Raw genomic sequence first — 12,756 nt, 5'->3', positions numbered from 1 at the left:
TCTCCAATAGTTCATCTGTGCATGGCATTGGATAGCTGTCTGGGCGAGTTACAGCATTTATCTTATGGTAGTCCACGCAAAAACGTATCTCCCCGTCTGGTTTGGGAACTAGAACCACTGGAGATGTCCATGCACTGCCAGAGGGGCGGATTACACCCATCTGTAACATATTCTGGATCTCCCGTTTTATAGCAATTTTAGCTTGAGGAGACACCCGGTAAGGTTGGACTTTAATTGGGTGACCTGTGTCAATGGAGCAGTATGCCCATTCAGTCAGTCCCGGGGTGGCTGAGAACGTCAGTACGTAGCTAGTGCACAGCTCCTTGATCTGCTGTCGCTGCATACGCCCAAGGATCATGGAGAGGTTCCCCTCTCCCACACCACCATCACTTTTCCCTTCATAGTAGATACCTTCAGGCCACTCAGCGTTGTCATCTCCCTGGGCTGTAAACTGACAAATCTTTAATTCTCTGGAATAAAAGGGCTTGAGAGAATTAATATGGTACACCTTAGGCTTTTGGTTTGAGGTGGGGAATGTTATGAGATAATTAGCAGCCCCCAGGCGCTCTTGGACCGTGAATGGCCCTTCCCACGACGCTTCCATTTTATGGGCCTGGAGTGCCTTTAAGACCATGACCTGGTCTCCTACTTTGAAGGAACGCTTTCTGGCATGTTTATCATGCCAGGCTTTTTGCTCTTTTTGAGCATCTTTTAGATTTTCTTTAGCAAGGGCTAAAGAGGTTCGGAGGGTGTTTTGTAGGTTGGTTACAAAGTCCAGAATGTTAGTTCCTGGAGAAGCTGTAAACCCCTCCCATTGCTGCTTCATCAACTATAATGACCCCTTAACCTCGCGGCCATATAAAGTTCAAACAGTGAAAATCCTAAACTGGGATGTGGTACAGCTCTGTAGGCAAAGAGCAGCTGCTGCAACACTAGGTCCCAATCATTGGAGTGCTCATTTACAAATTTACGTATCATGGCCCCCAAAGTTCCATTAAACTTCTCCACCAGGCCATTTGTTTGATGGTGGTAAGGGGTGGCAACCAAGTGATGCACCCCATGAGCTTCCCAAAGGCTTTCCTTAGTTCCTGCCCGGAAATTAGTTCCTGCCCCTGTAAGGATGTCGGAGGGCCAACCTACCCTGGCAAGATGTCCGTTAGTGCCTGGCGCATACTTTTAGCCCTGGTGTTGCTTAGAGCTACTGCTTCCAGCCATCGGGTGGCAAAATCCATGGAAGTCAGTATGTACTGCTTTCCTCTAGGTGTCTTTTTCGGAAAAGGACCCAGAATAACTACAGCTACTCACTGAAATGGAACCTCAATAATGGGAAGTGGCTGGAGAGGGGCTTTGACCTGGTCTTGGGGTTTTCCCACTCTTTGGCACACCTCACAAGACGGGACATAGGTAGAAACATCCTTGCCCATTCCCTCCCAATGGAATGACTTTCCCAAACGGTCTTTGGTTCTGTTCACCCCAGCATGGCCACTAGGATGATCATGGGCTAAGCTTAAGAGCTTTGCCTGGTAATCAGTTGGAACCATCAACTGTCTCTGAGGATGCCAGTCTTCCTGGTGTCCACCAGAAAATTTCCTTGTACAAAGGTCCTCTTTCTACAACAAAGCTGGATCGATTAGAAGAGCTGAGAGGCGGTGGGTTGCTCCGTGCCGCCGTCCAAGCTCTCTGGAGGCCTTCATCTGCTTCCTGTTCGGTCTGGAACTGTTTTCTTCATGCTGGAGACATCAGTTCCTCATTGGATTGTGGACCTGGGCTTGGTCCCTCTGGAAGCGATGCAGGTGATGGGGCTGTTTCCGTTGACTGTGAACCGCTCTCCGCTGGTGCACTATGAAGGGGTTCAGACTCCGGCTGAGCCTCTTGTGTAGGTTTATCTGCTGCTGCCGGTTCAGGTTTGGTGGGGCCCTCTGGTGTTGGGGTTGCAAGCACTGGATTCAGTGCTGGCAATGGTTCTGGTTCTGGTTGTTCTACCGGTTCCGGGACTGGTTCTGTCTGGGTCTCTGTGACTGGATCCACTACTGCTGTTGCAGACGTTGGCATGGGGTCCGGTTCCATCACCTCTGACCGGGTCCTGGTAGAAGTCCCCAGAACAGAGCTAGGTGTGACAGCTTGCTTAGCCTGGCTGCGGGTGACCATTCTCACCCTTTTGGCTAGCTTCACATGATTGGCCAAGTCTTCCCCCAACAGCATGGGGATGGGATAATCACCATAGACTGCAAAAGTCCACATTCCTGACCAGCCCTTGTACTGGACAGGCAACTTGGCTGTAGGCAAGTCAAAGGAGTTTGACTTGAAGGGTTGAATCGTCACTTGGACCTCTGGGTCGATTAAATTGGGGTCCACTAAGGAAGCGTGGATAGCCAACACTTGTGCTCTGGTGTCCCACCATGCTGTAACCTTCTTCCCACCCACATTCACAGTTTCCCTCCACTTTGAGGGTATCTAAGAGGCATCTGGGCCTGAGGACCTCTGGTGTGATTCCGGTGCAATGAACTGAAATCCTGTTGGGGTTCTTGGGGCAGTTGGCCTTTACATGCCCTGGCCTGTTACATTTAAAACATCGCCCAGCTGACTGGTCACTGGGGCGAGGTGGGTTGCTGGAGAACCGTGTGGTGGGACGATAAGGTGTCTAGAGTGTTCCTTGGTGTGCAGTTGGGGCCTTGGGCTGCCCCTGGTAGTAGGGTGTGGTCTGAGGGTGTCCCTTCTGGTATCCACTCAAACTGTGACCAGGGTTGTTCCTCTCTCCTCCCTCCACCCATTTTGTTCCGGTTTGCCCCACCTCTGTGGCAGTCTGGGACTGCTTGCATTGATCAGCATAAAAAGCAAGACTTCCTGCTGAGTCCATTTTCTTATCCCATAAACGCTGTGTTATATCATCCTTGGACATATTCAGGAATTGCTCCTGTATCATCAAATCCCGTATTCCTCCAAAGCTAGTTACATCCTGCCCTTTGATCCATTTATGAAAATGATCTGTCATCTGGTTTACATAAGCCACATTACTTAGTCCAGGCCCTCTCTTAAGGGTTCAAAATTTTACTCTGTAAGTTTCAGGTGTAACTTGAAATTGTTTTAAAACCATATCCTTGAATTTATTATAGTCAGAAGCCTCATCAATAGGCATCTTATTGAATATATCCAGAGCTCTTCCAATCAATTTTGCGACCAATGTGGTCATCTTGTGAGCATCAGGAATTTTATGGAGTGTGCACAGTCTCTCAAAGGTGAGAAAATATTCAGCAATATCACTGGATTCATCATACTGTGGACATAGTCGCTCCCATTTGTGGATTGTTGGGGAACGATTTTAGGGTTATTCGGTATATTCTGCTGAGCCCTTGACTTCTCTATCTCCAGTGCATGCTTCCTCTCTTTTTCCCTCTCCTCCATTTCTTTTTCCTTTGCCTCCATTTCTTTTTCTCTTGCCTCCATAGCTCTCTGGTGGGCAGCCTCCTGGGCTTTCTCTGCCTCTTTCGCTGCCTCCTTATCGAGTCGTTTTAATTCGACCAATTTCTGGTGTTCCTTTTCTTTCTCTTATGCTTCCAGTCTGGCTATCTCCAGTTTCTGCTGGCATTGCTTTTTGTCATCTTAGCCTCTCTGTTTTTAACCTAGCTATACCCGAGAGTTAAAACAAAAACAAAAAACAAAAACCTGGCTTGTAAAATTTGCTGTGCTGTAACCTGATACCTTTGTCTCTGATAGCTGTTCTCAGCCTACATAAAAATCCTTTTGTCATGGAGCTGCTCTGTAATCAGGCAGAGAGACAGAACCTGCAGCTGTAATCACCTTTTACAAAACCTGCCGTGCTTCTGGTTCAAAATGATCCCACCACTCTGCCACCATATCAAAGTTCCTTCTGAACTCTAGGGTACAGATGTGGGGACCCGCATGAAAGAACCCCTAAGCTTATTTCTACCAGCTTAGGTTAAAACTTCCCCAAGGCGCAAAGTTTTTGCCCTTGGATTAGGTAAAATGCTGCCACCACCAAGTGTTTTAAATAAAGAACAGGGAAAAGACCACTTGGAGTTCCTATTTGCCCCCAAATATCCCCCCAAGCTCTTACGCCCCCTTTCCTGGGGAGGCTTGAGAACAAACAAGATGAGCACAAACCCCTTGGATTTTTAAGACCCAAAAAAGCCAATCAGATTCTTAAAAATCAGAACTTTATTAGAAGAACAAAAAAAGATAAGAGAACAACTCTGTAAGATCAGAACGGAAGATAATCTTATAGGCAGTCAGATTCAAAACATAGAGAATCCCTCTAGGCAAAACCTCAAGTTACAAAAAGATACAAAAATACACATTTCCTCCAGCACAGCAAATTTACAAGCCAAAGAACAAAGAAAACCTAATGCATTTTCTAGCTAGATTACTTACTAACTCTACAGGAATTGGAGAGTTTGCATCTTTGATCTGTTCCCGGCAAAGGTATCACACAGACAGACAAAAACCTTTTTCCCCCCCTTCCAGATTTGGAAGTATCTTGTCCCCTCATTGGTCATTTTGGGTCAGGTGCCAGCGAGGTTACCTTAGCGTCTTAACCCTTTACAGGTGAAAGGATTTTGCCTCTGGCCAGGAGGGATTTTATAGCACTGTATACAGAAAGGGTTACCCTTCCCTTTATATTTATGATAAGCTGCTCCTTGGAAAGCCAGATCATGTACTTTTAAAAAAAGAATTACACTTACTGACGTCTACATTCCAAAACAGGTTACCTGAACAGCTGATGAGAGAACAATGAAGCATTTACAGGCCCTTGAAGTTTCTAAAGAGACCCGCTGCATTGCAGTTACAGAGTAAGCAGCTGGAAAATTCATTACTACCACAGGGGCTTTATAATATGCTTTAATGTTACATAAGAGAACGGCCTGCAGGCGCTTAAGACAAGGCTGTGCTAAGCTATGGTAGCAGGCAAGGCACTTTCTTTAATTTTTTTAAATTGCCATTTTAGCTGACTTGCAGTTCTTCTGAAGGCGGGTCTCCATTCCCCTAGTGCACTCAGGATTTAGTATGGAGTAATTGTGTAACAGCAAACAAAACAAAACAAAAGTGGTCAAATTCATTCCCAGTGTAAATCTTGGTGAGTTTTGTGGATTCTGGTGGAGTTACACCAGGGAAGAATCTGACATAATGGGCTAAATTCTGAGTTATATTCCAGTTCTAGGGCTCCACACTTCACAGGCAATGTACTTCAGTCTTGACCTTTAATACTCCTGTTTATGTTAGCTTTAAGCTTATTCTGAGAAGAGACAAAGCAATTTAGCTTTGAGTTTTAGAATCAGCCAATCATCTACAACTTCTTTTATACCTCAGCTTTCCCAAGGGACTGTGATGAACTTTTCCATTCACACCACAGTGAGAGTGGCCTTTACTACATCACACAGCCTGAAGGAAGCCGCATGCCTGTGGTCCAGTGATAGATGGATGGCTGTACTGGGTGGACAGTAATCCAGAGAAACAGCAACAACACTGAGCTCACATGGTCAGAAGCCTGGACAACCTACAAATATGGCTTTGGCGACCTAGAGGGAGATCGCTGGCTTGGCAATAAGTTTATCAACCTCATCACCAAGCAAAAATGGTACAAAGTCCAGATAAATTTACTTGATGCCCAGGGCAGGCAGAAACATGTAGAATACGACAGCTTCGTCATGAGAGATGAGGAAGATTTTTTACCAGCTGAAGTTAGGGATGTACGAGGGTAATGCAGGAGAATCTCTTAGTTCACCCAGAACCAGGAACATGCATGAGAACATGAGATTTCCAGCTAAGGATACTGATAATGACAGGTCAAGTTTGGAAAACTGTGCAGATGTTAGTGGAGGGGGTGGTGGTCTGACTCCTGTTATGATGTCCAGCTGAACCGCAGGGGTGGCCTTCACTGGCAGACCTCCTGCGACAGCAGAAAATCAAGCATGCTACTGAAGCCCATTCATATGTACTGCAGCAGGGTTTAGAACACACTCCCACCCTGGTACACTGTATTCTGATGAGCTGATGCAATGTTTAACAGAAAAATAAAAATGCAGACTCGTGTTTCCTTATGTTGTGTGAGCTACAGGTTTCTCTGCTTTCCTTACGGAAAGGGTGTCTGATTTTGATTCTCTTACTAATAAAAATGTCTTTATAGCATGTTAAACCTCTCTGATCGCATTCAACTGTCATCAGTAAGGAGCAAGCAACAGTGCAAATGGTACCAAACCCAATAAAATTATTTTTCATCTAGCACACATGCTGTGCAGTGTCTTTTACCCAAATCAAATATTTCTGTTAAGTCTCTTGATATTAAGTGAAAATTCCAGCAATTTGTCATCAAAATTCCGCCCCCAAAATAAACACACACAAAATCTCCCTGCTATATAAGTTCCTGATGAAGTCTGGCTTGGACCACAGCCTGCGGTGGCTACGGTTACAGACAATTTAGGAAAGCATGAACTCCATTGCTTGTTGTAGTCATTTGCACTAGAGTAGAGTGGGTGTAAAATGCTACCATGTCAGAATGGTGGCATTTAACACTGACTTTGTGCTGGGAAAAATGACTACATGTGGTCCAGGGCAATGGAGAATCAGGTCCACTCTTTCTCTTAGATTAAAAAGGTTCTCTGAGAGCTGCTGTTTTTAGGTAAGTTTGAATCTGTTTTGAAAGAGCAGCCTGCCTGTCAACAAATGCAGTTATCTTTGCTTTTACTCTCCCTTGAACGATATTTGTTTTTCTTTAATAATTATAAAATCAAGCCCTTATATATAGTGCTTTTCATCAGCAGATCTCAAAGCACTTTATGAAGGTCAATATCATCTTCACTCTAGAGAGGGTGAAACTGAGGCGCACACAGAGGTGAAATGACTTGCCCAAGGTCACTCAGCAGGCCAGTGGCAGAGACAGGAACAGAACCCAGGGCTCCAGATTCCCAATCCAGTGCTCTATCCACTAGGGTCACACTTTATAGACAGAAGCTTTAAAGAATACAATCTGTTTTCTAAATACCCTGTATTCCTCAAAACCTGTCCCCCCTTCCCTTAGCCTAATCTTTGCCCAAATGCCAGGTTCCCTGCCCAAGTTCTCCAGTTTCACCCAATACATACTTACAACTCTCCTCAGCCTTGCTTTTCCACCAAACATTTAAAGATTCACCCCACCCACTACATTGGCAGTAGCCTGGCTCACTCAACTCTTCCTACCAGCCTCCCTCCCATTACACTTCATATGCAAAGCGACATAATGAAAATTTCCATAAAGATTCCAACTTACTTAAAACAAAGAACAAAACACTAAAACCCCTGTTCATAGCACCTTGCTTCTCCCATGCAATTTAATGGGGAGAGCAAATTTTTTCCTGTCTTAATTTTTCAACAGGCAGCAAGATGGCAGCTCCCAAGTTCTGAGTGAGTTAAAAAAGGAAGAGTTAATGGGTCTCTTGACTTTTAGCCACAGCCCTAAATTGGGGATAACAAGAAGCTGCCCCACACCAGCTGGAACACTCGGGGACACTGTGCCTTACAGCATAAGTGGCAAAAAAATGTAATTCACAAGCAGAATGAGAGCAACTTACACTGTATTGTCTAGGCTATTTTAAATGTCTCGTTGGATGTGATAGAGCTCCCACCATTCCTTTAGGCTGTGCCACATGAGGGGTGGAGAATATGTATAATATACACACACACATTCACCCCTCTTTAAATTAATGCCACAAAAATTCTGTGTGGGGTACTTCACCTTTTGCATTCTTTAGAAATTATTTCAAAACTATAGGCGAGTAAAGCACCAGCATTTCCAGATCAGTGTCTGAGAAGTAACACTCCCGGAGTGGGCTTTAGTGTTTAAGATGCATGTAGGACAGAGGACTTTTGAAACAGGTCTTTAATTTTTTAAGAGAGATGCATCCAGTGAATGAAAAATTAAACAGTACTTCCAAACTATATGCAAAAAAAAAAAAAAAAAAAAGCAGAGCATGAATGACGTTGCAGGGGACGGGAGAGGAAGGCAGCACAGTGGCGTTCCAAGAGAATACATAATTTACAAGTTTAAAATCCAATCACTCCCTTCCTATGCCTAGGGCGCTCTTAAAATGTTAACGATCAAGTCTCTTCTGGAAGTGTATGGAGCGTGCTTTAATCTGAACCAATACCTAGGGAAAAGATTACCGCTAGGGGCATAAATTTTCTCTCCTTGTTTGCCCAAAAGAGTGCGGAGTGTCCTGTTGCGGGACAGGATTCTGTCGTAGAATTCCACCCCACCTCTGGCGTAGTCTTTGGAAATGGTGGCTGCCTTTCTATCCGACCTGTAGTCTAGTGCGTGGCTCACGGCATCATAAGCAAGAAAGTAGCCAACAAGTCCGATTGCTGCAATGGTGATGTTATAAATGCCTCGAAACACCCTGGGGCCAGAATACAAGCCCAGAAGCTGCTTTATAGCAACCCCAGACAGACAGGTGCCAGCTAAGCAAGCAGGAGGCACAGCTGCATAAACTGCAGGGCTATTGCTTTGCAAGTACACAATCTCTCTGGCAATGGCAAACTTCTGAGCCTCTGGTGAAAACATCAGGGCTTCCTTCAAAGCTAGCCCTTGTTTACTCTCCCAGTCCACTTCTCTGCCATTTATCACAACGACACGGTTGACAATTCCTTGTCTGTCCTCCGCGGTGCTATTGAAATTGGCAGGGATGCCCACCAGAGAACCTGCAGGCAGCCATGGGATCCCAGCACTCACTGGGTGGAAGCCAAAAGCTGCAAAGGGTTGGTAACAATTCACGCACTTCACGCCAACATCTCCCAGAACATCGTGGAAGAGGCTGTGTAGCTTCTCTGAGAGCTCAGCCGGTTGCCCCTTAGTCCAGCACTGATACCACAGTTTGAACGTCTGCTCAGGAAAGACATGATAGGAAAGGTTAGCCCCAAACAGCCCAGCGCAGGACACTGCCAACAAGCCAGTCCTGTGCTTCTCTACCAACGCAGCTGCCTTCCACAGGAACGGACCTGCCATAGCCAACTTCCAACCTGTTCATAACAACACACAAACAGGGAATTAAAAGATGCACATATGGGTCCCCTTTCATTTAAGATTATTTTAAACAAGCAGAGCCCGATATCCAGGAAATCACTCCACTCTATTTATACACAAAGATATAAATACAAGAATAAGTAGGATACAACCATACTACAACAAGGAAAATGTTAAACCCTTTTGTTATACAGAGACTTAATCTCATGCTCTTGTGCTTCAGAATGCAAACTGGTTGATACAGAGGCCCAGAAGGAATCAATCCCTTTTTCTCCTCCATTAAATCAGTTCATTGTAATTAGGGTAATATATCAGTATTATGGTAATGTCACCACATCCATTTACTAACATATTCTGAATGGAGTACCCTGTTTTACCCAATACTGCATATCTGCCCCTTGCCACAACAGTTTTTTGTAACTCAGATGACTTCTGTTCCATCAGTCACATAGTTTAGATATTAACAGCAGAGGGATCACTGTAATCATCTAGTCTGACCCTCCTGTATAACACAGGCTGTTAAATTTCACTGAATTACCCCCTATCGAGTGCAATAAATTGTGTTTGGCTTAAGCATATCTTCCAGAAAGGCATCCAGTCTTGGTCTGAAGACATCAAGCATGGGAGAATCCACCTGTTCCCTTGGTCGTCTGTTCCAGTGGTTAATCACCATCACAGGTAAAAATGTGTGCATTATTTCTAATTTGAGTTTGTTTGGCTTCAGCTTCCAGCCACTGGTTCTTGTTATGCCTTTCTCCACTAGATTAAAGGGACCTTTAATACCTGGTATTTTCTCCCCATGAAGGTACTTAAACACTGTAATCAAGTCACCTCTCAATCTTCTTTTTGATAAATTGAGCATATTGAGCTCTTTAAGACTTTCATTGCAATGCATTTTCTCCAGCCCTGAATCATTTTTGTGGTTCTTCTCTGCACCCTCTCCAACTTGCAACATCCTTTCAAAAATGTGGACACCAGCACTGTATGCAGTAGTGAGACTGATACTGGACCAGTGCCATATACAGGGGTAAAACTGCCTCCATACTTCTACTCACAGCTCTCCCATTTATACATCAAAGGATTGCATTAGTCCTTTTCCCCCACAGCATCGGACTGAAAGGTCACATTGACTTGCTTGTCCATTATGACCCCTAAATCCTTTTCAGAATTGCTGCTTTCCAGTAAACAACCTCCCATTCTGTAGGCATGGCCTGCATTCCTTGTTCCCAGATTTTTAAATTTATTTTATTTGGCTGTATAAAACACACATTTTGTTTGAATGTGTCCAGCTTGCCAAGTGGTTCAGATGGGTCTGTATGACTGCCCTGTTCTCATAATTTTTTACCATTCCTCCGATCTGTGTCATCTGCACATTTTATCAGCAGTGATTTTATATTTACTTCCAGATCATTGATGAAAATGCTGAATAACTTAGCGCAGGGGTGGGTAACCTTTTTGGCCCAAGGGCCACATCGGGGAATAGAAATTGTATGGCGGGCCATGAATGCTCACAAAATTGGAATTGGGGTGAGGGAGGGGGTTCAGGCTCTGGGGTGGGGCTGGGGATGAGGCATTTGGGGTGCAGGAGGGTGCTCCGGGTTAGGATCAAGGGGTTTGGAGAGCGGGAGGAGGATCAGGGCTGGGGCAGAGGCGTGGGGAGAGGCTCAAGGGGTGCAGGCTCCGAGCAGCACCTGCCACTGCTTCTGGGAGCCTCTTGAGGTACGTCCCTTCTCTGGCTCCTATGCAGAGGTGCGGCCAGGCAGCTCTGCACGCTGCCCCATCTGCAAGCAACACCCTTGCAGCTCCCATTGGAGCAGGTAGGAGCTGGAGAGGGGCAATGCCGCGGCTTCTGGGAGCCACGTGGTGCGGCCCCGACCCAGTGCCAGAGCAGGGCTGAGCCGCCTGGTGTGTCTTGCGGGCTGGCTTAAAACGGCTTGCAGGCTGCACTCGCCCCGTAGGCCGTAGTTTGCCCACCCCTGACTTAGCACCTAGTACTTATCCTTGAGTAACACAAGAAACACACCTGTTCAATTATGATTCCCCAATGGCGATCATTTTTTCATTTAATGTATAAAAATAGCAAAATACAATATCAATAATCATAATGTTGTGCGGTACTAAGTCTAAGTACATTAATGTACACAGTTGCCTTTATCAACCAAATGTGTAATCTCCTCAAAGAATGAGATCAGGTTTGTTTGACAATGCCTATTTTCTATAAAAGCATATTGACTGGCGTTAATTGTCATAATACACTTCATGTTCTTCAGTGCTTTCCATCAAAGGAAAGACGGTTAAGATTTCATCAAGACTTGGCGGCAAGGCAGAAATATTTTTAAGCAAAGTTGCAGTTTCGAAATTTGAGTGAAAGACTGAAAATTATTCAGTTTTCAACAATTGAAAACCAATGCATTTTTGCTTTTTTTAAGCAGAGCCTGAAAATTTTTCAGAAAGTTAAAAAAAAACAGTTTCTTTGAAAATATAATACATTATTGAACAGTTCTGCATCTGAGGAATCCAAAAGTGGTATTTCTAACAATAATTAAATCTAACGACCTAGGAAAGGATTAATATCTTCTCTTTTAGAAATGGAGGAAACAAAGCCAAAGGAAAGGGGAACTATTTGCCCAAATACCTGTAAAGCGAGAGTAATCACCACGGGGGGGAGGGGGGCACGGGGAGAGGCGCACAGAGTGCCACTGTGAGTAGATTACACTAGTATTGCTGAAAGCTCTCTTGACTCAGAGTCTTTTGCTTTGGTGATAGCATTACTCTCCTTATTCTCCCAGGAAAAAAAACAACCAAACAAGGATTCTTCCAAAAAAATTTAAATGGCCCTGTATCTTTCTGAAATAATTACCTTCTTAAAAAAGAAGCGCAAAAAAGGTAAACTAGTCTTGGCCAGGGTAGGACTTGGAACAGAAATAGTTTCCAAGCAGGAAACTCTTCTCTGAGTCTTTAAAGAGAAAGATGAAGGGATGGAAAAACTTTTTAACCTGCCAAATCCTTTAGTTCAAGATTTTCTGCTTCTCTGAGATGGTGGCATCAGTTATACCTATAGCTCCAGCCCTGGAAGTTTTCAAGCACAGCAGAGCCCTTTGCTCATGTGGAAGCCCAGCGACTGTGGCATCTGCCCCCATAGGTACTAGAATCACATGATTTTAGGAGGAGACATGAAGATATAGAGGGGGAAATCAGCATGTAAGTCTCATTGATGGTCAGTGGGAATTGGAGGCCTAATTCCCCTCTGTGCCTTTGAAAATCTCCTCCCATAGTGATCAGCAGCAACAATGAGTATTAGACAGAAAAACCTAAAAGTGATCAAATTAATTGGATCTCTTCATTGTCTGCCATTTCTCTTTCCTCTTCCTAGGACTGTCTTTCAGACTGTAAATTTTCTGATCCAAGGACTGTCTCGCTAAATGCCTTGTACAGCAGTGAGAACATAGTAGGTGCTTAATAAATAACAATAATGCCAGTCTTGACACATAAATTAAGGCAGAACTATGGTATTGTATTTACCTGTAGTCTTACAATCTACCCTTATGTTCTGTTACTGATTTGAGATGCTGAGTCTCCTCTGTCCCTCCAAAAGAGATGTTTAAGTTAATCAAAGAAGATTTGGTTAAAGAGCACAATTTTCTGGATCAGGCCCTAATATATTGAAAAAAACCCTCGATATTATAGCCGAGTTGTACATTTCAGTGACATTGCCAATGATAAACCTGAAAAACCTCTTTGCCATT

At 44.4% G+C, this 12,756-nt stretch overlaps 1 protein-coding gene across 3 annotated transcripts in view; it reads right to left on the bottom strand.

Annotated features, from left to right (window-relative positions):
• TMEM177 (transmembrane protein 177) overlaps positions 1 to 12,756 on the bottom strand; it is a 119,329-nt gene that overhangs the window by 40,560 nt on the left and 66,013 nt on the right. Inside the window, exon 2 of one of the 3 annotated variants that reach the window (XM_048869567.2) lies at positions 4,154 to 9,006. The exons of the other annotated variants lie outside the window; for them this stretch is intronic. Coding sequence (XP_048725524.2) covers positions 8,063 to 9,006 — 944 coding nt within the window. The 3' untranslated portion in view covers positions 4,154 to 8,062. Of the gene's footprint in view, positions 1 to 4,153; positions 9,007 to 12,756 lie in introns of those variants that run through there. 3 annotated transcript variants of the gene reach the window in all.

Source organism: Caretta caretta, chromosome 11 (assembly GCF_965140235.1).
Source record: "Caretta caretta isolate rCarCar2 chromosome 11, rCarCar1.hap1, whole genome shotgun sequence".
NCBI classification, from domain to species: Eukaryota; Metazoa; Chordata; order Testudines; family Cheloniidae; genus Caretta; species Caretta caretta.
Note: the sequence above shows the minus strand (reverse complement) of the source record. Positions and strands in the feature narration are given on the sequence as shown.